This window comes from Carcharodon carcharias, chromosome 3 (genome assembly GCF_017639515.1).
Source record: "Carcharodon carcharias isolate sCarCar2 chromosome 3, sCarCar2.pri, whole genome shotgun sequence".
In the NCBI taxonomy this organism is placed as follows: Eukaryota; Metazoa; Chordata; class Chondrichthyes; order Lamniformes; family Lamnidae; genus Carcharodon; species Carcharodon carcharias.
The window spans coordinates 74,153,322-74,180,720 of NC_054469.1; the positions used below are offsets into that span (position 1 = coordinate 74,153,322).

At 42.3% G+C, this 27,399-nt stretch overlaps 1 protein-coding gene across 5 annotated transcripts in view; it reads left to right on the top strand.

Moving 5' to 3' along the window:
• Positions 1-27,399, top strand: part of akap9 (A kinase (PRKA) anchor protein 9) — a 289,385-nt gene that overhangs the window by 64,570 nt on the left and 197,416 nt on the right. For all 5 annotated transcript variants that reach the window (XM_041183274.1, XM_041183275.1, XM_041183278.1 and 2 more), the window contains exons 6-8: positions 16,776-16,931; positions 22,153-22,350; positions 24,767-27,394. In XM_041183274.1, coding sequence (XP_041039208.1) covers positions 16,776-16,931; positions 22,153-22,350; positions 24,767-27,394 — 2,982 coding nt within the window. The remainder of the gene's footprint in view (positions 1-16,775; positions 16,932-22,152; positions 22,351-24,766; positions 27,395-27,399) is intronic.

Here is a 27,399-nt window from a genome sequence, read left to right on the forward strand (position 1 = left end):
TTTATGGTTCTGTCCAATCATTGGATTATAGCGTTTACAGCACCAGAACAAAGCCATTCACCCTAAAAGTTTGCAACAGTCTTTTTCAGTATTGTCCACGTGGCTGAAGGTACTGGATACTGGGCTATGGGCCCTGGCAACATTCCAGCAATCGTACTGAAGACTTGTGCTCCAGAACTTGCTGCGCCCCCAGCCAAGCTGCTCCAGTAGAACCACAACACTTGCATCTACTGGCTATTTGGAAAATTGCCCAGGTATGTCCTGTACAGAAAAATCAGGACAAATCCAACCTGGCCAATTACCGCCCCATCAGCCTCCTCTTGATCACCAGTAAAGTGATGGAAGGGGTCATCAACAGTGCTATCAAGCGTCACTTGCTTAGCAATTACCTGCTCACTGGTGTCCAGGCTGGGTTCCACCAGGGCCACTCAGCTCCTGACCTCATTACAGCCTTGGTTGAAACATGGACAAAAGAGCTGAACTCCCAAGGTGAAATGAGAATGACTGCACTTGACATCAAGGCCGCAATTGACTTGAGTGTGGCATCAAGGAGCCCTAGCAAAACTGGAGTCAGTGGAAATCAGGGAAATCCCTCCACTGGTTGGAGTCATACCTAGCACAAAGGAAGATGGTTGTGGTTGTTGGCGGCTAGTCATCTCAGCTTCAGGACGTCACTGCAGGAGTTCCTCAGGGTAATGTCTTCGGCACAACCATCTTCAGTTGTTTCATCAATGACCTTTCTTCCATCATAAGGTCAGAAGTGGGGATGTTTGCTGATGACTGCACAATGTTCAGCACCATTCACAGCTCCTCAGATACTGAAGCAGTCCATGTCCAAATGCTGCAAGACCTGGACAACATCCAGGCTTGGGCTGACAAGTGGCAAATAATATTCACACCACACAAATGTCAGGCTATGACCATCTCCAACAAGAGAGAATCCAACCATCACCCCTTGATGTTCAGTTACCACCACTGAATCTCCCACTATCAATATCCTGAGGGTTACCATTGACCAGAAACTAAACTGGACTATCCATATAAATACTGTGGCTACAAGAGCAGGTCAGAGGCTAGGAATTGTGCAACGAATAACTCACCTCCTGACTCCCCAAAGCCTGTCCACCATCTAGAAGGCACAAATCAAGAGTGTGACAGATTACTCCCCACCTGCCTGGATGAGTGCAGCTCCCACAACACTCAAGAAGCTTGACACCATCCAGGACAAAGCAGCCCACTTGATTGGCACCACATCCACAAACATTCACTCCCTCCATGACTGACGCACAGTAGCAGCAGTGTGCACCGTTTATGAGATGCACTGCAGGAATTCACCAAGGCTCCTTTGACAACACCTTTCAAACTCATGACCACTACCATCTAGAAGGACAAGGGCAGCAGATAGGTGGGAACACCACCAATCCTGACTTGGAAATATTTCGCCTTTCCTTAACTGTCGCTGAGTCAAAATGCTAGAACTCCCTTCCTAACAGCACTGTGGATGTACCTACACCACATGGACTGCAGCGGCTCAAGAAGGCAGCTCACCACCACAATTTTGAGGGCAGTTAGGGATGGGCAATAAATGCTGGCCCAGCCAGTGAAGCCACATCCCACAGTGCATAAAATAGACAAAGCCTCTGACCACAATCCTGCATGATCCCTATACTACTTAATAATCCTTTTCTTCAAACAACTAATTCCTAGTGGACTTCATTTCCAAAGTGGTTTAAGGCATGGGATTTCCAACTCTAACACAAATTAATGAAATGAAACATCCCAAGGAGCTTCACAACAGCATTATTAAAGTTTGACATCGAGCTACATTAGTAGATATTAGGCCAGATGGCCAAAAGCTTGGTCAAAGATGTAGGTTTTAAGGAATGTCTTAAAGATGGAAAGTGAGGTAGAGAGTTGGGGAGGTGTAGGGAAGGTATTCCTGAGGTTGGGGTCCAGACAAATGAAAGCACAGCCACCAGTGGTGGAGCAGTTAAAATAGGGGATGCAAAAGAGGCTGGAATTAGAGGATTGCAGATATCTTGGAGGGCTGTGGGGCTGGAGGAGATTCCAGAGATAGGCAAGGTTGAGGCCATGGAGGGATTTGAAAACCAGGAGAAGGATAAAATCAGGGTGTTGCTTGACTGGGAACCAACGTAAGTCAGCAAGCACAGGGGTGATGGACATTAAAGCACTGGCAGCAAATTTTTGGATAACCTCAAGTTTATGGAGGGTAGAATGTGAGAGACCAGTCAGGAGAACATTCTTCTGAAAGTAAGAAAGACATGAATGAAGGTTTCGGCAGCAGATGAGACAGGGACAGATTCGGGTTGATATTACAGAGATGGAAATATGAGATGTTCATGATGGCACAAATATGAGGTCAGAAACTCATCTTGACATCAAGATTGCAAATAGACTGGCTTGATCTCAGATCATTACCAAGGAGGGGAAAGGAGTTTGGAGTGGGGATTGAAAACAATGGCATCAATCTTCCCAATATTTAATTGGAGGCAATTTCTGCACATCCAGTATTGGATGTTGGGTAAGCAGTCTGATAATTTTGCAACAGTGGAGGAGTCAAGGAGTAGAGAAGGTGTCATTAGCGTACACGTGAAAATCATCGTTGTGCCTTTGGATGATTTCGCCAAGGGGCAGTATGCAGATCAGAAATAGGATCACTCTTTGTGTAAAGAATTAAAAAGAAAATTCATTTTCATTCTTTTTCATGACATCTCAAAATTGTGTCCTTTTGTTTACTACCTGGTTGACCAATAGAAATATTCTATCACCATTTACTTTATCATAACCTTGAAGACCTCCATCAAACTTGAACCTTTTTAGTCATAACTGCTCAACTCTCTCTTAATTATAGCCCCTCATTCCAGGTTGCAGTTCCTTCTACTGTAATGTTGGTTATTGTAAATCTGTTTTATAAGTAGGTACAGATCATTGCCTGTAATCATTACGATTGATTTGTTCACATCATTTCTATGGCTTTCTTACAATTGATAAGCATTGGACAATTTGAAACTGTTGAAACACTTCTTGAAAATTAGTTTAAGTAATTTAATCTTGCACTAGATTTCTTGAACCCTTGCCTGCAGCCTGGCTAAATGCAGAACATTTTTCTCCCTGTTTAGATGTCAATATTTGTTCAAAGATTTATTTTAGAAACAAGAAAAATATCAATAAGAAATACCTATTCTTCTGGATTTCAGACTTAATTACAGGGCATAAACCTCAAATCCAAACTTCTGTGCCATTCATACTTAATCCAGTGACAAAGCGTGGAACCATAATCCAGCATGTCACAACAGGGAAGATGGTGGCTGAGGATACTAAATTGTATAGGAGACTGCATGTCACTTGCAATTAAATCACTGGCGGGAGGGTGCCAATGGGTGAAAGTCACCCGCTCGCAGCAGAAAGGTAATTAGGCTCATTAATGAATGTGTTAAAGCCATTTAAAGACAAATTTGTCGAGATTTAGTGTTACCTGCCAAATCGAGTGCCTTGGGTTATAGCTCAGTGATAGAGGATTTGACTGCAGATTAAGAGTCCCTAGTTCAAATCCAGCTATTCCCCTTGTTGACTTGAACTTCTTACAAGAATATTGCCTGCCAAATTAAATGAAAACCTCACAAATCTGCTACTGCTGAAAGCTGCCCAGTTAAACCTGGTGGTTTATAAGGGGGCCTGCCTGAACTTTGGATCTGACCTGCATTGAGGTTGAACCTATAGTGTTTTGATCCAGCCTGAACACTTTGGAGGTTGAAGACTCTGGCTCGAGATGTGTAAGGATGGAGCCCATCACTGGAAGCTGACCATTGGCAGTCAGAGGATAAGACCCTTAATCTGCAGGAACAGAGGTCTACCACTTAAAGTTGTAGCACACAAGCGAATTTGTAAGGATTAATTATTTCCGTAATGCTGAATCCACTTGGATTTGAGGTTGTCCAGGATGAATGTCAAGGCAATACTGTAGAGACACCAGAACAGGCCGCCCAGCAGCAGCTGCAGGACGCAGCACCAGAACAAGCAGCCAGGCAGCAGGAACAATGCAGAAGATGGCACTAGACCCAGTTTAGTGTTTTTCGCACAAGGTTGACCTACTTAAATGGCTGAGAGGCCATGCCAACGGCTGCTGTGCCTCTCTTGAAAGATCATCACAGAGCTTTGTGCCCTCATGCAGGCTGACCTTCGCCAAGGGTCTACGGTGGTAACCATGTGTCAGTTGTACTTAAAGTTGTAGCTGCGTTGAATTTCTATGCAACTGCTCTCTTCCAGGGATTGAAAAGAGACCTATGTGGGATCTCCCAGGCAGTTGAACCACTGTATTAAGCAGATGACCAGTGCTCTTTTTAAGATTTTAAAATTTTGCATGGACGAGGAAAGCTCCTTGAACTTTGCGGCGATGGCAGGATTTCCATGGGTGCAGGGGGTGATCGACTGCACACATGTCATCAAGGCAGCCTCTGACCAGCCAACTGCTTTCATTGACCAGAAGGGTTTCTACTTTTTAAACATCCAGATAGTGTGTGATTTCCAGAAATGGATTCTTAAAGTTGTTACCATTATGAGGTTTATAGGATAGTTATGTTTTGGGGCTGCCTCTTTAATTTAAGATAAAATGAAGGGGGCCATGTGACCTATTCTGAAGTCTGCCTAACAGCAAGCCTGAGTGATTTGATTGTTAGAGATTAAGGGGGGCCTAGATTGTTTTATTGGGAAGAAGATGCAAGGTGTTCACACTTGAAGACAATGGCAACAGTCTGTGTGCTAAGTGGCTAGACTTTGAGTCTCCAAAGGCCCAGAAAAGTGTTGAGAATGTCGAGTTGTAAATAGTTGTGCTCTAAGCTGTCTATTTAGCTCCAAGATGAAACGGAATTGGGCTCTCAAGGATAGCTAATCAATATTTCTACCTGGATACAAGGCCCATGTGATTTGCATTGCCATGGTGATGGGCTTTGAGATGGGAAGGGTACAGTGGAAGTCATTGTGATATTTGGTTACAGGCTTTCCTACAATTTCACTGAATATCACAGAGAAAGCTTCCAGGCTGGGGGAGGAGAAGAACAGAAATAAACCTTTGAGAGCTAAGAATCAGTTTGGACTGATTCTGGGAGAATTGAATGTCTATTTAAAGAACTGTGTAAAGTATACCTGATGGTGGCCTTTTTCATTTGTGTTAACAGTTCTGTCTGTCGTATAAAATATATGCTGCCTACAAAAATAATATTCTATGAACAGTGCTTTTAGTCTGTTACAGTAAACTCCTTCAAATGTGAAATCTTTTTGTGTTATCCATTTAGCTATTAACTGGATGTTCGAATTTCTTTTTTTAAAATTATCGGTCTCTAGGGGGTTTGTAACAAAGTGTGTGCAAGGTATCCAGGAAGTAACCATGATGCCTGCACACTGCGACACTCCCAGCTGCCATAGCTGTTCACTGCATGGCAGCAGCAGCTTCATGGATGGAGATTAGGGCTACCCTCTCTGTACCTGGCTCATGACACCCATGAGCAACCCTAGGACTGAAGCAGAAGAAAGATATATTTCCAGTCACAGGTCCACATGGACATTCGTAGAGCAGGCAGTAGGACTACTGAATATGCATTTCCTTTGCCTGGAGAGATTAGGGGAAACTCTTCAATATGACCCAGAGAGGGTGTGCTATGCCCTCCACATCCTGGCTGTGCAAAAGGGAGAACACCTGAACCGAGACGAGGGAGAGGCAGCAATTGCCTTACCTGATATTGATCCAGTGCTGGAATCTCTTCTTGGCCACTACTGCTGGAAGAGTTTGGGTTGCTGGTAGAGGGGATGGGCAGGTACTGGCAACCCTTGGAATGCCCTGAGAGGTACCCTCGAGTTTCTTAGCTGCCTGAATCTCATTCCTTTTGGTGTGGGATGGCCAGCTCCCTGCTTTAGAACCGTAGAAAAGTTACAGCACAGAAGGAGGCCATTCGGTCCATCTTGTCCATGCCAGCCCGAGAACACCCAGGTGCCCTTTCGAATCCCACCTTCCTACACCCGGCCCATAGCCCTGCAGCTTACAGCACTTTAGGTGCAGATCCAGGTACTTTTTAAAAGAGTTTAAAGTTTCTGCCTCTACCACCAACTTGAGTAGCGAATTCCAGACACCCACTACTCTCTGCGTAAAAAAGTTCTTCATCATGTCCCCCCTACACCTTCTGCCACTTATCTTGAATCTATGTCCCCTGGTTCTAGAATTCTCCATCAAGGGAAACAATTTTATCCTGTCCACTCTTATCTATTCCCCTCATAATTTTGTACACCTCAATCGAGTCACCTCTCAACTTTCTTTGTTCTAAGGAAAATAACCCAAACCTATCCAATCTCTCCTCGTAGCTACACTTTTCTAACCCTGGCAACCTTCTTGTAAATATCCTCTGCACTCTCTCCAGAGCTATTACGTCCTTCCTGTAATGTGGTGACCAGAACTGCACACAATACTCCACTTGTGGCCTCACCAGTGTTTTATACAATTCTCACATTATATCCTTACTTTTATATTCTATACCTCTGCCAATGAAGGAGAGCATTCCATATGCCTTCTTTACAAACTTGTCAACTTGAACTGCTGCTTTCAGAGACCTGTGTACTTGTGTGCCAAGATTTCTCACTTCTTCTACCCCTCTTAGTACATTTACTTTGTAATCCCTGTAACTGTTTGACCTCCCTAAATGTATGATCTCACACTTCTCTATGTTAAAATCCATCTGCTACTTTACCGCCCACTCCACCAACCCATTTATATCGTTTTGGAGATTATGGCTATCCTCTACTCTATCCACTACTCGGCCAATCTCTTTGTCATCTGCAAATTTCCCAATCGTGCCCCCCACGTTCACGTCCAAATCGTTAATATATAACACAAACAGCAAGGGTCCCAACACCGAGCCCTGTGGAACACCAGTTGAGCCAACTTTCCATTCGCAAGGGCATCCATTGACCATTACCCTTTGTTTCCTGTTACAAAGCCAACCTTTTATCCAGTTTGCCACATTACCCTGAATTCCATGGGCTTTTACTTTCCTGACCAATCTGCCATGTGGGACCTTGTCAAATGCCTTGCTAAAATCCATGTACACAATGTTTACTGCACTACCTTCATCACCCCTTCTTGTCACTTCCTCAAAGCATTCAATCAAATTTGCGAGGCAAGACCTTCCTTTAACAAATCCATGCTGACTGTCCCTGACCAGTCCTTGCCTTTCCACATGACAGTTAATCCTATCTCTCAGGATTGATTCTACTAATTTGCTCACCACTGATGTAAGACTAACTGGCCTATAATTGTTTGGCATTTCCTTTGATCCCTTTTTAAACAATGGAATTACGTTTGCATTTCTCCAGTCCTCCAGTCCCTCCCCTGTATCTAGTGAAGATTGGAAAATCATCCTCAGAGCATCTGCTATCACCTCCCTGACTTCCTTCAGCAGCCTTAGAAACAATCCACCTGGCCCTGGTGACTTATCAACTTCAAGGATTTCAACCCTGCGAGTACTTCCTCTCTCTTTCTGACTATCCCGTCCAATGTCTCACAGTGTTCCTCTTGGACTACTATATCTACATCCTCCCTTTCCTTTGTAAACACTGAGACAAAATATTCATTCAAGACTCTTCCCACAGCCTCTGCATCTACACACAAGTTTCCACCTTTATCTCTGATAGGTCCCACTTTTTCCTTAACTAACCTTTTAGCATTAATGTATTGGTAAGACATCTTTGGGTTATCTTTAACTTTACTTGCTAATCTTTTTAATGCCCTCTCTTTAATTTCCTTATTTCCTTCTTTTCTTCGTCCCTGCACTTCCTATATTTGTCTAGGCTCTCTGCAGTGCTTAGCTCTTTGTGCCTATTGTACGCTTTCTTTTTCTGTTTGATCTTCCCCTGTATTCCTCTAGACAACCAGGGAGGTCTAGATTTGGCAGTACCACTCTTATTTTTGGAGGGGACATGTCTACTTTGTACAATTAGGATCCCAGATGTGCTTCCCACTGGTTTTCCACTGTTTTATCCTCCAGCAGTGCTGTCCAGTCCACCTCAGCCATGTCCCTTCTCATTTTTGCAAAATTTGCCTTCCCCCAGTTCAAGACTTTTACTCTGCCTTATCTCTGTCCTTTTCCATGGTAATGCTAAATCTAATTGAATTGTGATCACTGTCCTCGATATGGTCACCAACTGTCACTTCACCCACTTCCCCTTTTTCATTCCCCAAGACTAGGTCTAGAATTGCATCTCCTCTCGTTGGGTTTGTCACTAATTGGTTGAAAAAATTTTCCTGGACACACTGCATGAATTTTTCTCCCTCAGTGTCCCTTATATTGTTTGAATCTCAGTTGATATTAGGATAGTAGTTGTCTCCTACTATTATTGCCGTCTTGTTCTTACAAGCAGAAATTTGCCTACATATTTGTTCTTCTATCTCCCTTTCACTATTTGGGGGCATGTAGTGTACTCCCAGTAGTGTGACTGCCTCTTTTTTATTTCTGAGCTCAATCCATAAAGACTCGTTTGTTGATCTATTTAATATATCATCCCTTCTCACAACTGGAATTGATTCTTTAACCATTAGTGCTACCCCCTTCCTTTTTATCTCCTAGTCTATCGTGTCTGAGGACTATAACCAGGAATATTAAGTTGCCAGTTTTGTCCCTTCTTTAGCCAGGATTCCGTTGTAGCAATGACATCCTGCTGCCATGTGTCTACCTGTGCCCTTAACTCATCTACCTTGTTTGTAATACACCTTGCATTTAAGCATAAACAGTTTAACCCTGTCAATTTCCCTTGCTGGATACTTTTTAAACTTTGCTTCTCCCTTAACTCCATGTCTATCACAACGTCCTGAGCTAATGTTCTACCTCCATTTTTCTGATCTGAATCTGACCTATTTGATCCTACGCGTGGGATCCCATCCCCCTGCCACACTGGTTTAAATGCACCCCAACAGAACTAGCAAAAGCCCCTGCAGGAACATTGGTCCCAGCTCTGCCTGGGTGCAGCCCATCCAGTTTGGACAGGTCCCACCTTCTCCAGAACTGGTCCCAGTGCCCCAAGAATCTGAATCCCTCCTGGCTACACCATCTCTCCAGCCACGTATTCATTCTGTCTCCTGGATCTGCCTCTCCATAACAATCGCCAGCCTCTCAATGAAAGAAGCAATGCATTCACCCACTTGACTTGTCATGGGCCCTCTTGTCCTTCCAGCATAAGAGGAGAGCTAGTCAGGCTTCAGGTGATACTGCAGTTGCCTCCTTACTATTGGACAGTACCCATGAGATGTTACGTCGCCCATCTGTTTCTCCAAAATTTACGCTCTCGAGAAGGGTAATGTGAAGCGGAAGAAGTATATTCTGATGACACACACATGCAGCCAATGCAACTAAAAAAGCTGGTGATGGAACACGGTGCACGTGTCAACACCCATGCAAGCCTATAATAATTAAGTGACCCTTCTGTGCATGCTCATCTTCAATGCAGATTTTGCATTGCAAACTCATCTTTGCAATGCAGAGTAGGTCACATCCTTATTCATGCACTGGACTCCGTACCTTGGATTCGTCCCATGGCAGCTCACTTCTGCTGTGGCCTCCTTGGTCAGCTGAGGGGGACTTATGCAATCATGACCAAGAAATGCTTGCGGACAGCCTGGAGGAGGGCACACAGCAAGCCCTTTTCAAATGGAGGGGTGACTCCCTTCATCTGAGGCATCATCTTGTAGAAACAAATAAAAGAGGAGTAGGCCATTCGGCCCTTCAAGCCTGCTCTGCCATTCATCATGATCATGGCTGATCATCCAACTCAATAGCCCACTCCTGCTTTCTCATCATATCCTTTGATCCCTTTTGCCCCAAGAGCTATATCTAACTCCTTCTTGAAAACATACAATGTTTTGTCCTCAACTACTTTCTGTGGTAGCGAATTCCACAGGGTCACCACTCTCTGGGTGAAGAAATTTCTCCTCATCTCAGCCCTAAATGGTCTACCCCATATCCTCAGACTGTGATTCCTGGTTCTGGACTCCCCCACTAATGGGAACATCCTTCCTGCATCTACCCTGTCTAGTCCTGTTAGAAATTTAAAGGTTTTTAAGAGATCCCCCCCCTAATTCTTCTGAACTCCAGCGAATATGATCCTAACCAACTCAATCTCTCCTCAAATGTCAGTCTCACCATCCAAGGAATCAGTCTGGTAAACCTTCGCTGCACTCCCTCCATAGCAAGAACATCCTTCTTCAGATAAGGAGACCAAAACTGCACACAATATTCCAGGAATGGTCTCACCAAGGCCTTGTATAATTGCAACAGGATATACCTGCTCATGTACTCGAATCCTCTGGCAATGAAGGCCAACGTACCATTTGCCTTCTTTCCCACCTGCTGCACCTGCATGCTTACCTTCAGCGACTGGTACGAGGACACCCAGGTCTCGTTGCACGTTCCCCTCTCTCAATTTATAGCCATTCAGATAATAATCTGCCTTCCTGTTTTTTGCTACCACATTTATCCACATTATATTGCATCTGCCATGCATTTGCCCACTCACTCACCTTGTTCAAATCACACTGGAACATCTCTGCATCCTCCTCACAGCTCATCCTCCCACCCAGCTTTGTGTCATCTGCAAATTTGGAGATATTACATTTAGTTCACTCATCTAAATCATTAATATATATTGTGAATAGCTGGGGTCCCAGCACCGATCCTTGCGGTACTCTGCTAGTCACTGCCTGTCATTTGGAGAAAGACCCGTTTATTCCTACTCTTTGTTTCCTGTCTGCCAACCAGTTTTCTATCCATCTCAATACACCACCCCCCAATCCCATGCACTTTAATTTTACACGCTAATCTCTTATGTGGGACTTTGTCGAAAGCCTTCTGAAAGTCCAAATAAACCACATCCACTGGCTCCCCGTCATCAGCTCTACTAGTTACATCCTTGCAAAATTCCAGTAGATTTGTCGAGCATGATTTCCCTTTTGCAAATCCATGCTGACTGTCCGATTCTGCCACTGTTTTCCATGTGCTCAGCTATTAAATCTTTTATAATAGACTCTAGAATTTTCCCCACTACCGACGTCAGGCTGACTGGTCTGTAATTCCCTGTTTTCTTTCTACCTCCCTCCTTAAACAGTGGGGTTACATTAGCTACCCACCAATCTGTAGGAACTGTTCCAGAGCCTGTAGAATCTCGGAAGATGACCACCAATGCATCCACTATTTCTAGGGCCACTTTCTTAAGTACTCTGGGATGTAGATTATCAGGTCCTGGGGATTTATCGGCTTTCAATCCCATCAATTTCTCCAACACCATTTCCCTACGAGTAATGATTTCTTTCAGTTCCTCTCTCTCACTAAACCCTGTGTTCTGGTACGTTATTTGTGTCCTCCTTTGTGAAGACAGAACCAAATTATGTATTTAGTTGGTCAGCCATTTCTTAGTTTCCCATTATAAATTCCCCTGTTTCTGACTGTAAGGGACCTACATTTGTCTTCAATCTTTCCCTCTTCACATACCTATAGAAACTTTTACTGTCAGTTTTTATGTTCCCTGTAAGCTTACTCTCGTACTCTATTTTCCCCTTCTTAATCAATCCCTTGGCTCTCCTTTGCTGAATTCTGAAGTGCTCCCAACCCTCAGGTCTGTTTTTTCTGGCCAACTTGTATGCCTCTTCCTTGGATCTAACACTATCTCTAATTTCCCTTGTAAGCTATGGTTTGGCCACCTTTCCTATTTCACTTTTGTGGCAGACAGGAATAAACAATTGTTGCAGTTCCCCCATGCGCTCTTTGAATGTTTGCCATTGCCTATCCACCATCATCCTTACAAGTAACGTTTCCCAATCCATCATAGCCAACTCACACCTCTTACTATCTTGGTTTCCTTTATTAAGATTCAGGACCCGAGTCTCGGAATCACCTACGTCACTCTTCATCTTGATGAAGAATTCCATCATGATATGGCCACTCATCCCCAAGGGGCCTCGCACAACTAGATTGCCAATTATTCCCTTCTCATTACACAATACAGCCTAGGATGACCTGTTCTCTAGTTGGTTCCTCAGCGTATTGGTCCAGAAAACTATCCCATGTGCACTCCAGGAATTCCTCCTCTATGGTATTGTTACTAATTTGATTTGCTCAATCTATATGCTGATTAAAGTCACCCATAATTACTGATGTCCCTTTTGTTGCATGCACCTATAATTTCATGTTTAATGCCATTCCCAACATCACCATTACAGTTAGGGGATCTATGTACAACCCCTACTAACGTTTTTTGCCCCTTAGTGATTCTCAGCTCTACCCATACAGATTCCACATCGTCGGAGCTAATATCTTTCCTCACTATTGCATTAATTTGCTCTTTAACCAGCAATGCGACTCCACCGCCTTTTCCTTTTTGTCTGTCCTTCCTAAATACTGAATACCCCTGGATGTTCAGTTCCTACCCCTGGTCACCCTGCAGCCATGTCTCTGTAATCCCGACTATATCATACCTGTTTACATCTATTTGCGTGGTTAATTCATCCACTTTATTGTGAATGCTCCTCGCATTAAGGCACAAAGCCTTAAGGCTTCTCTTTTTAACATTACTTGTCCCCTTCCCACTATTTTTCACTGAGGCCCTGTTTGATTCTTGCCCTTGCTTTCTCTGCCTATCACTTTTCTTATTCCCCTTTGTCTTTTGTTCTTGTCCTTGTCCTTGATTCCCCCTCCTCTGACTCCTTGCATAGGCTCCCATCCCCCTGCCATTTTAGTTTCAACCCTCCCCAACCACTCTAGCAAATATTCCCCCTTGGACATCAGTCCCGGTCCTGCCCAGGTGTAACCCGTCCAGTTTGTACTGGTCCCACCTCCCCCAGACCAGTCCCAATGTCCCAAGAATCTGAAACCCTCCCTCTCACACCACCTCTTCAGCCACATATTCATCCAATATATCCTGTGATTTCTACCCTGACTAGCACGTGGCACTGGTAGTAATTCTGAGATCACTACCTTTGTGGTCCTACTTTTCAACTTACTTCCTAACTCCCTATATTCTGCTTTTAGGGCCTCATCCCTTTTTTTACCTGTGTCATTTGTACCAATGTGTACCATGACCACTGGCTGTTGACCCTCCCTCTTCAGAATGTCCTGTAGCCGCTCTGAGACATCTTTGACCCCAGCACCATGGAGGCAACATACCATCCTGGAGCCTCGTTTGCCGCCACAGAAATGCCAATCAATTTCCCTTACAATTGAATCCCCTCTAACTATTGCATTCCCATACTTTTTACTCCTCCCCTGTCCAACAGAGCCAACCATGGTGTAACAAATTTGGCTGTTGCTGCTTTCCCCTGAGAGGCCAATCCCCCAACAGTATCCAAAGTGGTGTATCTGTTTTGCAGGGGAATAGCCACAGGAGATTCCTGCACTGCCTGCCTAGTCCTTTTGCTGTGCCTGGTGGTCACCCATTTCCTTCCTGCCTGTGGACTCTTAGCCTGCAGTGTGACCACCTCTCTATACATGCTATCCACGATGCTGTCCGCTTTGCGGATTCTCCACAGTGTCCCTAGCTGCTGCTCTAGCTCTGAAACCCAGGCTTCCAGAAGCTGCAGCTGGAGACACTTGTCGCACACAGTCTGGCCCCCGGCACTGGAAATGTTCCCGGCTTCCCATGTAGAGCAGGAGTAGCACACCACAGTTTTGAGCTCTCCGGCCATGACTTACCTCTTTAAATTAAATCTTTTGGAAGATACTTAACATCAAATAATATCAATTACTCTAGGGCCCTTCTTCCCTGCTCCTCATTGTTGCAGAACATAGCCCTTACAAACGATGAACCACGAAATAAGAACTTAAAAACTACAAGTGATAAAAGTAGTAAATACTTACCCGACCGTACTCACTGTACTCAAAGGACCACCTTGTTCTCTCCTCACCGACCTCCCCCAGCCGCTTCTGCTCTTCCAGCTCCTCCTCAACTCCCGGCTCCCCTCGTGCTCCTCTTCAACTCCCGGCTCCCCTCGTGCTCCTCTTCAACTCCCGGCTCCCCTCGTGCTCCTCTTCAACTCCCGGCTCCCCTCGTGCTCCTCTTCAACTCCCGGCTCCCCTCGTGCTCCTCTTCAACTCCCGGCTCCCCTCGTGCTCCTCTTCAACTCCCGGCTCCCCTCGTGCTCCTCTTCAACTCCCGGCTCCCCTCACGCTCCTCTTCAACTTCCGGTTCCCCTCGCGCTGCTCTTCAACTCCCGGCTCTCCTCGCCCTCCTCTTCAACTCCCGGCTCCCCTCACGTTCCATTAATGCCACAGAAAGAAACTTAGTGATGGTGGTGGACTCCTCTCACTGCATCTCGGCTGCTTTTAGATGCTGGATATCCAGAAATACTGCTGCCAACAATTTAATCTGCAGAGTTTTCATAGAACGGCTGTAAGATGAATTGCAGCCATAATGCACTTTAAATATGGTGCCAGCTCCTGCACATCCATCTGGTGGTGTGGGCTTTCCCGACATCAGAGCTGCCCCTGCCACGTGATCCGACGGCAAGCCTGTGTCACCATAACTAAGTGGCTGGCCACCACATGATCGGGTTCAGCTGGCCACCATGAACCCATGCCAGATTCTCAATGACTTCTGGTCTCATGGGCAGAACCTGCAGTGAGAACATGAAATCCAGTCCAAGGGCCTGGTGGACCTGCAGTGCAGTCGTTAGCATTGCTAACATGAGGGCACAAAAACTTGTACATCAGCCTAATTTGAGCCACTAAAATATTCTATTTTTGATTCTGCCTTTAAGCTTTTTACTATTGTGAATATTGCACAAGATTTTTAATTAGAGTTTAGTATTTTTCTATTGTGATGAATGACCATATGAGTTGCTTCGCTCAAATTTTTTTTTATTATTGAACAACGGATGGAACAGCTCCATTGTTGGTACACTTGGGAGGGATAAATTACTAAAACATTGTTTTTAAACTTGGTTTTATTAGCAAGATTTGTGTTTATGCAGAAGTCTATACCATCTTAACTAGCATGAAGTAACCATTAAAAGATGACTCAGTAACTTGTACAAAAAGTGAAAGTAGTAAGCATCAGTTAATTTTTTTTTCTATAATTTCAGTATAGCTATCCCTCCTTTAGTATTCCTAATGTGTTCCTAAAAAAATTGCATGCTAAACGAAAATCACTTTCCCATAAGAAAACATGGAATAGGGGTGGGTTATGTTCCTGACCTGTAATTTTTACATTGAAAATCTTTTGCTGCCTTGAAACTAACTGGCCCAAAAGCCCTCTTAATAATTCTTACTAAATGGTAATAACTCAACTCTTAATAACTTCGGAGCATAGAACTTAGGAGCAGCAGTAGGCCATTCAGTCCTCTGAGTCTGCTCCACCATTCAATAAGGTCATGGCTGATCTGCTGGTGGTCTTAGCTCTACTTTCCTGTCTGTCCGCCATAACTCTTGACTCCTTATCAAAATTCTACCCAAATCTGCCTTGAATAAATTCAAAGACCCAGCCTCCTCGGCTTTCTGGGGAAGAGAATTCCACATACTAACGACCCTCAGAGATAAAATTTCTCCTCACCTCTCTCTTAAAAGGCAGATCTCTTTGTCTTAAGCTGTGTCCTCTAGTCTAGCCTCCCCCACAAGTGGAAACATTCTCCCAGTATCTACCCTGCCCCCTAGGATCTTTTATGTTTCATCCTTCTAAACGCCAATGGATATAGACCCAACTGGTTCAACCTTCATCCCAGGAATGAGTTAAGTGAACCTTCTCTGTACTGCTTTGAGTGCAATTATATCCTTCCTTAAATAAGGAAGCTTATTAACTCTTAACTTACTCTGCCACTCCCTCTCACCCACCACTTCCCTCTCCTGAACCTTCTGCTTTAGAGAGGGCCTAGGAGAGTGGCAGTGAGAGGAGATGCAAGTGGAAGGATCATGGAGGGAACCAGTGAGCAAGGGAGGTGGTGAAGTAGAAATGTTGGGGAGGTCGGCAAGCAGGAGAGGTGGCAAGTGAGAAGGTCAGGGAAGGAGACAGCAAATGGGGGGAGGCCGCAGAAGGAGGTTTGGGAATGGAAGTGGCAAGCTGGAGAGGCTGTGAGTGGGAAGGTCGGGCAGGGAGGCAGCGAGCGGGATGATCAGGCAGGGAGGCAGCGAGCGGGATGATCAGGCAGGGAGGCAGCGAGCATGAGGATCAGGCAGGGAGGCAGCGAGCATGAGGATCAGGCAGGGAGGCAGCGAGCATGAGGATCAGGCAGGGAGGCAGCGAGCATGAGGATCAGGCAGGGAGGCAGCGAGCATGAGGATCAGGCAGGGAGGCAGCGAGCATGAGGATCAGGCAGGGAGGCAGCGAGCATGAGGATCAGGCAGGGAGGCAGCGAGCATGAGGATCAGGCAGGGAGGCAGCGAGCATGAGGATCAGGCAGGGAGGCAGCGAGCATGAGGATCAGGCAGGGAGGTGGTGAGTGGCAGTTTGCTTTTTAAAAAAGACTGAACATGCTCAGTAACTGCACGAAAACAAATTTTGCAGCAGTGCTATTTGGGGAAGGCCCCTAATTTACCAACTGCTCTAATATGGAAATGCGGTCTTAGAATGCACTTTAAATCGTGTATAGAAAAGCTGTATTGTCCATCCCACAGATAAAATATGAAAGGTGTGGAAGGGCCTATGTAAGAAATTCAAGATTAATTGAGCATTCTTAATTGTATAAATTATTAGATAAATTATTAAATTTATGCTGTATAATTGTATTCTTCACACAGCTACAGGACTTTGAAGCTGCAGTCAAGCAGAGAGATGGCATTATTACACAACTCACTGCTAATCTACAGCAAGCTAGGAAAGAAAAGGATGAGATACTTCAAGAATTTTTGGACTTAACAGAGCAAAGTCAAAAACTACAAATCCAATTTCAACAGGTAAAATTCATTACTGTCAGTTTCTTTTTATCCTTTCACAGAACATGGGCATCATTGGCTAGGCCAACATTTGTTGCTTATCCCTAAATTGCTCTTAAGAAGGTCATGATGAGCTACCTTTTTGAACTGCTGTCATCCATGCAGAATAGCTACATCACGCTGCTGCTAGGGAGGGAGTTCCAGGTTTTTGACCCAGCAACAAAATAGAATTAAATTTTTCTGCTAGACATGCAGATTTGCATGCAAGTATACAAGGTGTTAATTTCGCACTGTTGGCACTACCACCTCACAGGCAGAAAATAATAGATTCAAACTCCACTCCAGGATGCAAATCCACAATTTATGCTGACAACTGTAGTTCTGTGGTGAAGTGCTGAATTTTGACATTCAGATCGTTGAACTTCCCGTGACATTGTTTAAAGATGAGCAAGGAGTTGACATGTTATTTTGATCAATATTTTTTCCTCAACCTGTAAACACATTTGCTGGTCAGTTATCTCATTTGCTTTTTGTGAAACCTTGCTATGAGGGAATTGGCTGCAATGTTTGCGATAAAACAAAGATATACTTAAATTCATTGGTTTAGAAGTGCTTTGGCATATTCTGAAGACTTGAAAGGAGTTACATAATGGCTCTTTCTGAGGGGTTTACCTCAAAATAATGTTGTTTAATTTTAATTCCTATAAGATGGCATTATTGATGTCCTTGGTAACCTGTTGCAAATTGACAGCTAAATTATAGGGTTTTATTTGTGATAATAAACCCAATGGGTCAATTTTTAATTTACTTAATGAAGGATTGTTCATTCTTGACATCTCCACAAACTTGGAAAAGCTTCAACTTAATCTGGCACTAAAGAATGGCTTTTCGCCCCCAATTTCACTTCTCTGCCATGCCTGATCATTGGAGGTCCCTGAAGTTCAATTTTCCAAGTTATACTTACATGCTCATCATATTGGCATTCAGCTGTTATTAAGCTTTATAAGACCATAAGACATAGGAGCAGAAATTAGGCCATTTGGCCCATTGAATCTGCTCTGCCATTCAATCATGGCTGGTAAATTTCTCAACTCCATTCTACCGCCTTCTCCCCGTAACCTTTGATCCCCATACCAATCAAGAACTGTCTATCTCGGTCTTAAATACACTCAATGACCTGGCCTCCACAGCCTTCTGTGGCAATGAATTCCATAGATTCACCGCTCTCTGGCTAAAGAAGTTTCTCCTCATCTCTGTTCTAAAAGGTCTTCCCTTTACTCTGAGGCTGTGCCCTCAGGTCCTAGTCTCTCCTACTAATGGAAACATCTTCCCCACATCCACTCTATCCAGACCTTTCAGTATTCTGTAAGTTTCAATCAGATTCCCCCCTCATCCTTCTAAACTCCATTGAGTATAGACCCAGAGTCCTCAAACTTTCCTCATATGTTAAGCCTTTCATTCCTGGGATCATTCTCGTGAACCTCCTCTGGACCCTCTCCTGCGCCAGCACTTCCTTCCAAAATTGCTCACAATATTCTAAATGTGGTCTGACCAGAGTCTTATAAAGCCTCAACAGCACATCCCTGCTTTTATATTCTAGTCCTCTCGAAATAAATGCCAACATTGCATTTGCCTTCCTAACTACTGACTCAACCTGCAAGTTAACCTTAAGAGAATCCTGGACTAAGACTCCCAAGTCCCTTTGCACTCCAGATTTCTGAATTCTCTCCCCATTTAGAAAATGGTCTATGCCTCTATTCTTCCTACCAAAGTGCATGATCTCACATTTCCCCACGTTGTATTCCATCTGCCACGAATTTGCCCATTCTCCTAACCTGTCCAAATCCTTCTGTAGTCTCCCCGCCTCCTCAATACTACCTGTCCCTTCACCTATCTTTGTATCATCTGCAAACTTAGCCAGGATGCCCTCAGTTCCTTCATCTAGATCATTAATGTATAAAGTGAAAAGTTGTGGTCCCAACACTGACCCATGTGGAACTCCACTAGTCACCGGCTGCCATCCTGAGAAGGACCCCCTTATCCCCACACTCTGCCTCCTGCCAGACAGCCAATCTTCTATCCATGCTAGTACCTTGCCTCTAACACCATGGGCTCTTATCTTACTGAGTAGCCTCCTGTGCAGCACCTTGTCAAAGGCCTTCTGGAAGTCCAAGTAGATAACATCCATTGGCTCTCCTTTGTCTAACCTACTCGTTATCTCCTCAAAGAATTCTAACAGATTTGTCAGGCATGACCTCCCCTTGATGAAACCATGCTGACTTTGCCCTATTTTACCATGCACTTCCAAGTATTCTGAAATCTCATCCTTAATAATGGACTCTAAAATCTTACCAACAACCGAGGTCAGGCTGATCGGCCTGTAATTTCCCGTCTTTTGCCTCACTCCCTTCTTAAACAGGGGGTCTACAAATTAGTCACTCCCATCTGACAGGTGTCAGGTTTATTTAGGATGTCCTTTTAGACTGCATTTGTTATGCCCAGACTCAACTATTCTAGCTCTTTCCTGGCCAAGTTCCCGCCTTGCATCCTCTGTAAGCTCGAACTCATCCAAAACTTTGCTGCCTTCAGCCTAACTTGCACCAAGTTCAATTCCCGCATCTTCACCCATGTGCTCGCTGAGCTTATTAGCACCCAGTCTGGCAATGCTTGAACTTAAAATCCATATCCCCTTGTTCAAACCTTCTGTGGCCATGCTTTCTCTTTCTCCATAACTTCCTCCAGCCCTACAACCCTTAAAGACCTGTGTGTTCCTCCAGTAGAAGTCTTTTGCGCATCCCCCGATTTACCTTGCCCCATTATTGGTGGTCATACCTTTAGCTGCCTAAGCCCCAAGTTCAGGAGTTCCCTCCTTAAACCCCTGCACCTGCTTTTGGTCACCTATTCTGATATCTCTTTATATGGCTTGGTTTCAAATTTTGTTAAGTAAAATATCTTGTGACGTTTTTGCCATGTACTATGCAAGCTGCTGTCAGATGGGAGTGACTAATTTGTAGTTTCCAATTCAAGGCCCTTACCATTGAGTCTGTTTCACCATTGATGTGTGAGCATGGACCAGGCTTTCTAGTGTAGGTCTGTGATGGGTACCCAAGAAGGTAAATGTTCTCTCAAATTTGCATGTATGCCTACCAATTCCTTACTGACACTGATAGGTTCTTTGTGGCTTAATGTGGAAGGTGGGGTCTGCCACACATTCAGGAAGTGCTGATTCAAAGCTTGTGGATTGGAGCACATAACACTTCAACAGGCCTGAACATCCAGGTTAATTTAAGGCAAATTGTTATTTTTACTGGAATACTTTACAGCAGTCAGTAAACAAAGCAGTTTTTGAGTAGTTACAAGGGAGCATTGATTGTTGTGGGTAAGGCAGCAGTTTTTTTCATAAGTATCATGGTAGTCCAATCCCATGGTTTTAATGTAAGATTTTATGAAAAACCAAATGTCTACATCCAGCAGAGTCATGTTTTCTTTAGAACTGGAATCTGTTAATTATATTAAATTCCTCCCCCTTGTGGTGTTGCACCTATGTTTGGTTTACTATTGTAGTGTTTTTCCCTCCTCTCCACCTGCCTCCTGTGCTCCTTAAATCTCCCATGCAGCAATGTGATCTCTGATAACTTTTCTCTGAGATAGTTGTCCCCAACAGTGTGCCTTGAATTAAACATCGAAGGTGATTCAGCTAGGGATATGATCTTTAGGAATTCTATTAACAGTATAAAACCAAGTTATCTCTTCCTGTTTTAGCTATCTGCTATTTAATTGTTCATGGCAAAAAAAAAATTTCTGATTTTTGGGAACTGATTTAAAAAAAAAGTTGAGATTAATAACTACTGATATTTGTCCAACGAGTCTTGCGTTACCTTTCATGCCTTATAAAAGTGAAAGCCCAATCAATACACAAGCTTTCTCACTTTTGTTTCTTGTGGCAGGAAACTTTATCACCAGATACCACACAATAAGCATGTTGACTAAGTCGTCTTTGTCTTTTTCTTTTTCCCCATGCCTAATGGCAAATGAGGCAGATGAAGCACATGCATGTGTCAGTTTCCTTGGCTAGTTTCTCCTAGAACAGTCACCATCCTGTTGCCAGAGGCTGTAGCTTGAGGGGTGCCTCTCCACATTGAGCATAACTGGCGAAGAGACACTCCTGCTCTTACTGCCTGCCATAATCAACCTATTTGGCCATGTTACAAACACACCTTCCGTGGTCATCTTGTCTTGGAGTGTGACTTGAAACAGGAGCTTCTGACTCAGAAGCAGGAACACTACCCACTGCACTACAAGACCTCCCTAAATGTTGACCAAGTATCAGGGAGATATTGCCCATTCTGAATGAGATGCATGGACATCTTTTTTTAGGGTCTACACGTCCACAGCCCCAATACCCATGAATGAAACCTGGGGTGATTGGATAACTAGTGACTGCAGCCTAGTGAAACTATAGGAAATATTAGTTTGCTACTGCCTACACATGAGCCCTCAAAAGATAATTGATCAAATTTCGCCCACACCAGCCTAGTGGACTCCTTGGCCTGCCTTTTACTGCTGTAACTGAGTAAAAATCATGGCCATGTTAATCTTTGCCAATCTGTAGTGTATTGAACTATGGAAGATCTTCAGTATATGGATTTGCAAATTGCATTTTGACAATTTACAAATCATCACACACAAGCATAAATTAATTAAAATCTTTTTTAAACATCATTTTTATTTCTGTAATGTTGAGACATCACCTTGCCTTCTTGCACCTTATCAGAATATTCCCTGCCCTGCTAACCAAACTTTTCATTTTTGCCTGAAAAAATCTACTTTTTTCTTGTATTATTGCCATCAGTTTAATGCTAAAATAAAAGTATGAGATTACAATTATTGAATTCCGATGCATCCTCCAAGACTTTCGTCTTTTTTAATTGCCCTCATTTGTCCCTCTAAATGGGTTTGGGAAAGTTAGATGGCTTTTGCTGCACTGTTTTTTATATAATCTCATGATGATTAGATATTCTTCTGTAGCAAAAAGAATAAGTGTCTCTTGACCTTGCTGTAGATCTATAGCTCTAAATATTGTAATTATAGAAATTAAATGCAGTTCATTCATGAAAGACCTCACAGCATTTTTGTAGTAATTTTTTCACTTTATGAAGTAAGTTATAATTAGTGTGGGTGTAATCTTGTTTTGCAAAGCTAACAGTTTAAAACTCATAGTTTTCTTTTTTATAAATTGCAGTTGCAAGCCAGTGAAGCTGTGAGAAGTACTAACCATGGTACAACAGCAGCTGACTTGATACATTCAAAGCAGCAGCTCATTACTTATCAAATGCAGATTGAAGAGCAGGAACAACAGTTGAAGGCCTTCCAGGAAATGAATGATAAATGTCAGCAACAAATAAAATATCTACAGACTCAGCTTCAAGATCAAGCAGTGGTATGCCTATTTTTGAATACAAATCTAAGCCTATTTATAGTGAAGATTATTGTTCTTGTAAAGGAACCACTTAATTCTTCTACAACAAAAACAGAAAATACTGGGAAAACTCAGCAGGCGTAACAGCATCTGGAGAGAGAGAGAGACAGAGTTAATGTTTCGAGTCATATGACTCTTCAGAGCTAAAGAGAAGTAAAAATGTGATGAAATTTATACTGTTTAAGGGATGCGGAGCAGGTTAAGGTGGATAGAAGGCCAGAGATAGGTGGAGGCAAAGGAGAGATTGACAAAGGTGTCATGAACAAAAGGACAAAGGGGTGTTAATGGTAGTGGTACTGGCTAAAGGAGGCGCTGATGGTGGCATTAAGGTCAGAAAGCAGAATGTGATATAGCAGGACAATGGTAAGCACTCTGGAAAGAACAACATGAGCAAGTGACAGATGGCTCTAATCGGGGTGGGGTGGGGGGAGGGGACGGTGGTGGGAAAAAGGATCAAAAATAGGATAAAAGATGGGGATAAAATAATTAATAAAAATGAAAAAAAAGTAAAAGTGGATAAAAAATAAAAATTAAAATTATTATTGAAAAAAGGGGATAAAAAGGGGTGAGGATGGAGGACCACACAGTAATATTTCAACTGAAGTTGTGTTGTATTCATTTTTATGTTAACATTGTTGACTCTGGGAAATTTGGTGATTGCTGCTGCTGCTTGTGGATACTCCTACCAGGAGATCTGCTGTCATTGCATGTCATGCTTGTTTGTTTTGTGCCATCCTCTCACATCCACTGTATTTCATCCGCAACCACTCTGTGACGTCTGTCATCCAACTATGCCTAGCTTGACCCATTTTTCTGCTGGCCCCCATTTTGCCCTCTAGAAGAGATCACTGTAGGTTTTCAGCTCTGATCAAATGGCCAAAATACTGACATTTTCTTTTCTGGGTATTGCTTCTTAGAGCTGTTTTTGTTCTTGAAATTTCAAGCACCTCTTCATTGGTCTTATGGTCATGTGTATGGAATTTTTAGCACCCACATTTTAAAGGCCTCTATTTTCTTCTACAGATCTTTATTTATTGTCTAGGTTTCTGAAGCATACATAAAAAGGGATAGAATGTAGCACCTGATGAGTTTTTTCCTTGTTACAATCTTGAGTTTTTTAGTTGTTACATCTTTGGTGATTGTGAAAAAAAAATGTTCTTTCCTGTATGATAGACTAATTATCCCATAACTAAGGGAGTTGTATTGTTCTGTTTTGGTTATGCATGCTGCCGAACTTGAAAGAGGATGATGTGATGCTTATTTTCAATAAGTGTAACAAAACAAACCGACCCAGGAATTGACCCATTAGTCTTATATCGAAACTGGGTAAAATGATTAAATTAATTGTTGGGAATGATAACCTAACAAGCAATAGCCAAGTAGGGGACATTTCTGCCTGAACCACCTCAACTTTTTTTTTGAGAAAATGACCGGCAAGTGTACAGTGATGTATATTAACATTATTGAATATTTGAAAAAAGTTCTGCTTAAAGTTATGGGAATTCATAGTAAAAATGGATAAGAAATTGGCTGATGGGTAAGAAGGAATGAATACTTGTTGGAGAAGCTGTGTGTCAGATTTGGAGGGTGGTGGGTGGAAATGGGATGTCTCTGGGATTGATGTTGGGGCTCCTCCTATTTTCAATTTACATTAGTGACTTTAATTGCTTTTCAGTTTCTTTCATTCCATTTCTTTTCACCTGATTTTGATAACCTCATGGCAGTTATTTCAAAGTTACCATGTTGAATTTGGTGGCTTCTTTGGTAATTCAATTCAGTTATTCAGCATATTTACTCTGCAGTTGCTGGTGGCTGTACAAGACTCACATTAGGTATCAGCACACACGTCTTTTGTATTCTGAATTCACAACACCTTAGGAAGCTCATTCCATTCAGAGGTTGTTCTTTTTGCCTCAATTTTTTTTTGCCATATTGCAACCTCAAAGAAGTTACGTAGTAATTGAAATGTTCCTTTTTCTTGTTATTTTGTTATGTATTCAAGCGATCTATTATGAAGAGTTCCTCTTTTTCACTAGATCACCTGATATTTGTCAAAATGTAGTTAATACAGGTATTTCTAGATTTGAACTACACCAAATCACTTTCTAGATCAGTCTGAAGTTGCTGTCGTCTTTGGAATGAATGGTACCATTCCAGGACATGAGGTTTTTCTTTGTCTATAACATCACCAAAATGGGCATGCAATCAACACAATCTATTCAAGCTGAAAACATACCCTTTAAGCTCTGTTAAACCTGCTCAATTTAGTGAGAGAATGCTTGTTAAAGTTTATTTTCCCAATATCAGATCAAGCAAAACTTTGTTTGCAAGTGAATGTTTGGAATATTCATCTTTATTTCTTTTTCTTTTTACATAGAGTGACAATGAAAAGACCGATAATGCACTGAAGTTAAATAGCAAAGACCAATTAATTGAACAGCTTGAAAACACTGTTAAAGAACATGAAAATGTGACATTATTGTTGAAAGATAAGATGTTTGCTTCTGATAAATTAGTTCAAGATTTAAATGAACAGATATTGAAAACAAATCAAGCTACTGAGTACCTGAGGACAGAATTGACTAATTCAAAGCAAAGGGAGAGACAGTCATCGGATGAAATAAAGCAGTTAATGGGTACAGTGGAAGCACTTCAGAAACGCTGTCATATGGGCAATTTGTCTGAATTAGAAACCGTACAAAGGATTGAAATAGAAAATCATCGGAAAATGGAGCAACTTCAAGCAGAATTGGATGAGATGTATGGAAAACAGATAGTGCAGATGAAGCAAGAATTGCAGCAGCAACATACTTTGGAGATTAGAAGACTTACTGAGCAGCATAAAAATGAAATGGAAAAGGCTTTAGGTCATTCTGTTAATAACTTAGTCAATGAGGAACAAATTAATTTGTTAAATGTGGCAATCAATGAATTAAATGCCAAATTAAGAGACTCTCATTTTCAGAGAGACCAAATTAGGCAAGAAATGACACAACAGCTGGAAAGAGCTTCTGAAAAAAACATACAGCTGCAGAACCAAGTTGAAGAACTCTTAGAAGAGCTCAGCTTCACTAAAGGTCAAATTCGGAGAGCCTCAGAAAGTATTACTGATCAGAAATACAAAATGCATGAAGTAGAAGAACTGAAAAATATGGTTGAGCAGTTGAAGGCCCAACTATTAGCTACTTCAGAGTTTAATAAGGAGCTGGAATCTGAGCATGAGGCAGAAGTTACCAACTATAAAATTAAGCTTGATATGCTGGAGAGGGAAAAAGATGAAGTTTTGGATAGGATGGCTGAATCTCAAGAAGCTGAATTAGAAAGAGTAAGGACTCAACTTCTTTTCAGCCATGAAGAAGAGCTGAGTAAACTAAAAGAAGACCTCAAAAGAGAACATATATTAAATGTTTGTAATATTCGGGAAGAAATGGCCATGAAACAGAATCAGCATTTGGAAAGCTTGCAAACAGAATTTGGTAAAACAGTGAAAGAAATGAAATGTGAAAGGGATAATATGGTCATTAAAAATAACCAACTATTATCTGAGATTGCCATATTAAAAAAAGAACTGCAGACATCACTTAAGAATGATAAAGTGGAAGAGGTGTATTTGCGGATAAGTGAACTTGAAACAGAAATTGAAGCATTAAGAGAAGTTGAGAAAGAAAAGAATACACTGGAAAAAGGAATACTAGAGCTACAAGCTAGGAATAATGTTTTGGAGAAACAGTTTGAGGAGCAGAAAGCTATGGAGATAAAAATCAAAGGGCTTCAGAAAGAAAATGAAGGTCTTCAAGAAACCAAAAAACAATTAGAAGAAAAGCTAAAAATTTGCATTGAATCTGAAGAGAATACGTTGGCATTAGTTAGTGAAAATGAGCTTTCAGAAATGAGAGGACACATTGAAAGACTTACAGCAGTTAATGGACAGCTTGAAGCCCGTGAGAGGGAACTCCAAGAGGAGGTTGAGAGACAAAGGAACACCTTTTCTTTTGCTGAGAAAAACTTTGAAGTTAACTTTCAAGAATTACGTGATGAATATGATTGTCTGCTGAAAATGAAGTCGCGAATAGAAGAAATGATGGTTAAGCAAGAAATTGAATATGAATCCAAGTTAAAGATCTTAAATGAACAGCTCCAGCTGTCAGAGTTAAAGAAAGATACTGAAAATTGCACAGTGATAAATAAAGTGCAACTGGACAAAACATTTGATAATTCCAGTAGCCAACCTATAAGCATAGGAAGCAGAGAGGTCATTGAAAAAGATACAACTGAACTCATGGAAAAACTTGAGATAGCTCAACAGGATAAAAATGAGCTATCTAAGAGACTTTCAGATCTTTCAGAGGTTTTGATTTTGAGGCAAAATGAAATTTTACACTTGAAAGAGAAACTGAAATTTCTAAAAGAACAAACTGCAGAAAGGTGTGAGAAAATGGACAGAATTGAGAATCAAAAACTGCCAGATGTTAAAGTGAAGACCCAAGAACACCACCAAATGTCCCAAACAAACATAATCAAAACAAAGAATGAATATCAGTCTAAAGAGCCATCTTTTATTGTTTCTTGTGAATTAAAAGAACATGAACAACAGGAAGAAAATATAATGGAACAATTAATTTCACTACAAAATTCAATGAAGATTATTGTTTTAGAAAGAGATGAGATGCAACAAAATCAGATTAACCTTATCCAAGAAAAAGAATCTCTATTAACCCAAAATCAGCACTTAAGAGAGAAACTAGCATCTGAATCCTTAGTCGATCTACAGACTGAAAGGGACCATCTCAAACATCAGCTAGAGTCTGTTCGAGCTGAACAGCTGGGTTTGGCTGAACTTGTGCAGCAGAAAACTTTGATGGAAGAAACTTTTCACAAAAAGAGAGAGGAAATGGAAAGTACTTTAATTAAAGCTCAACAGGAGAAGTTGGAACTGGAGAAGAAGATTGAAGCACACTTTGGAGTTCCTATGTGTGAACTGCATACTGGATTGGTGGAAAATCAGGTATG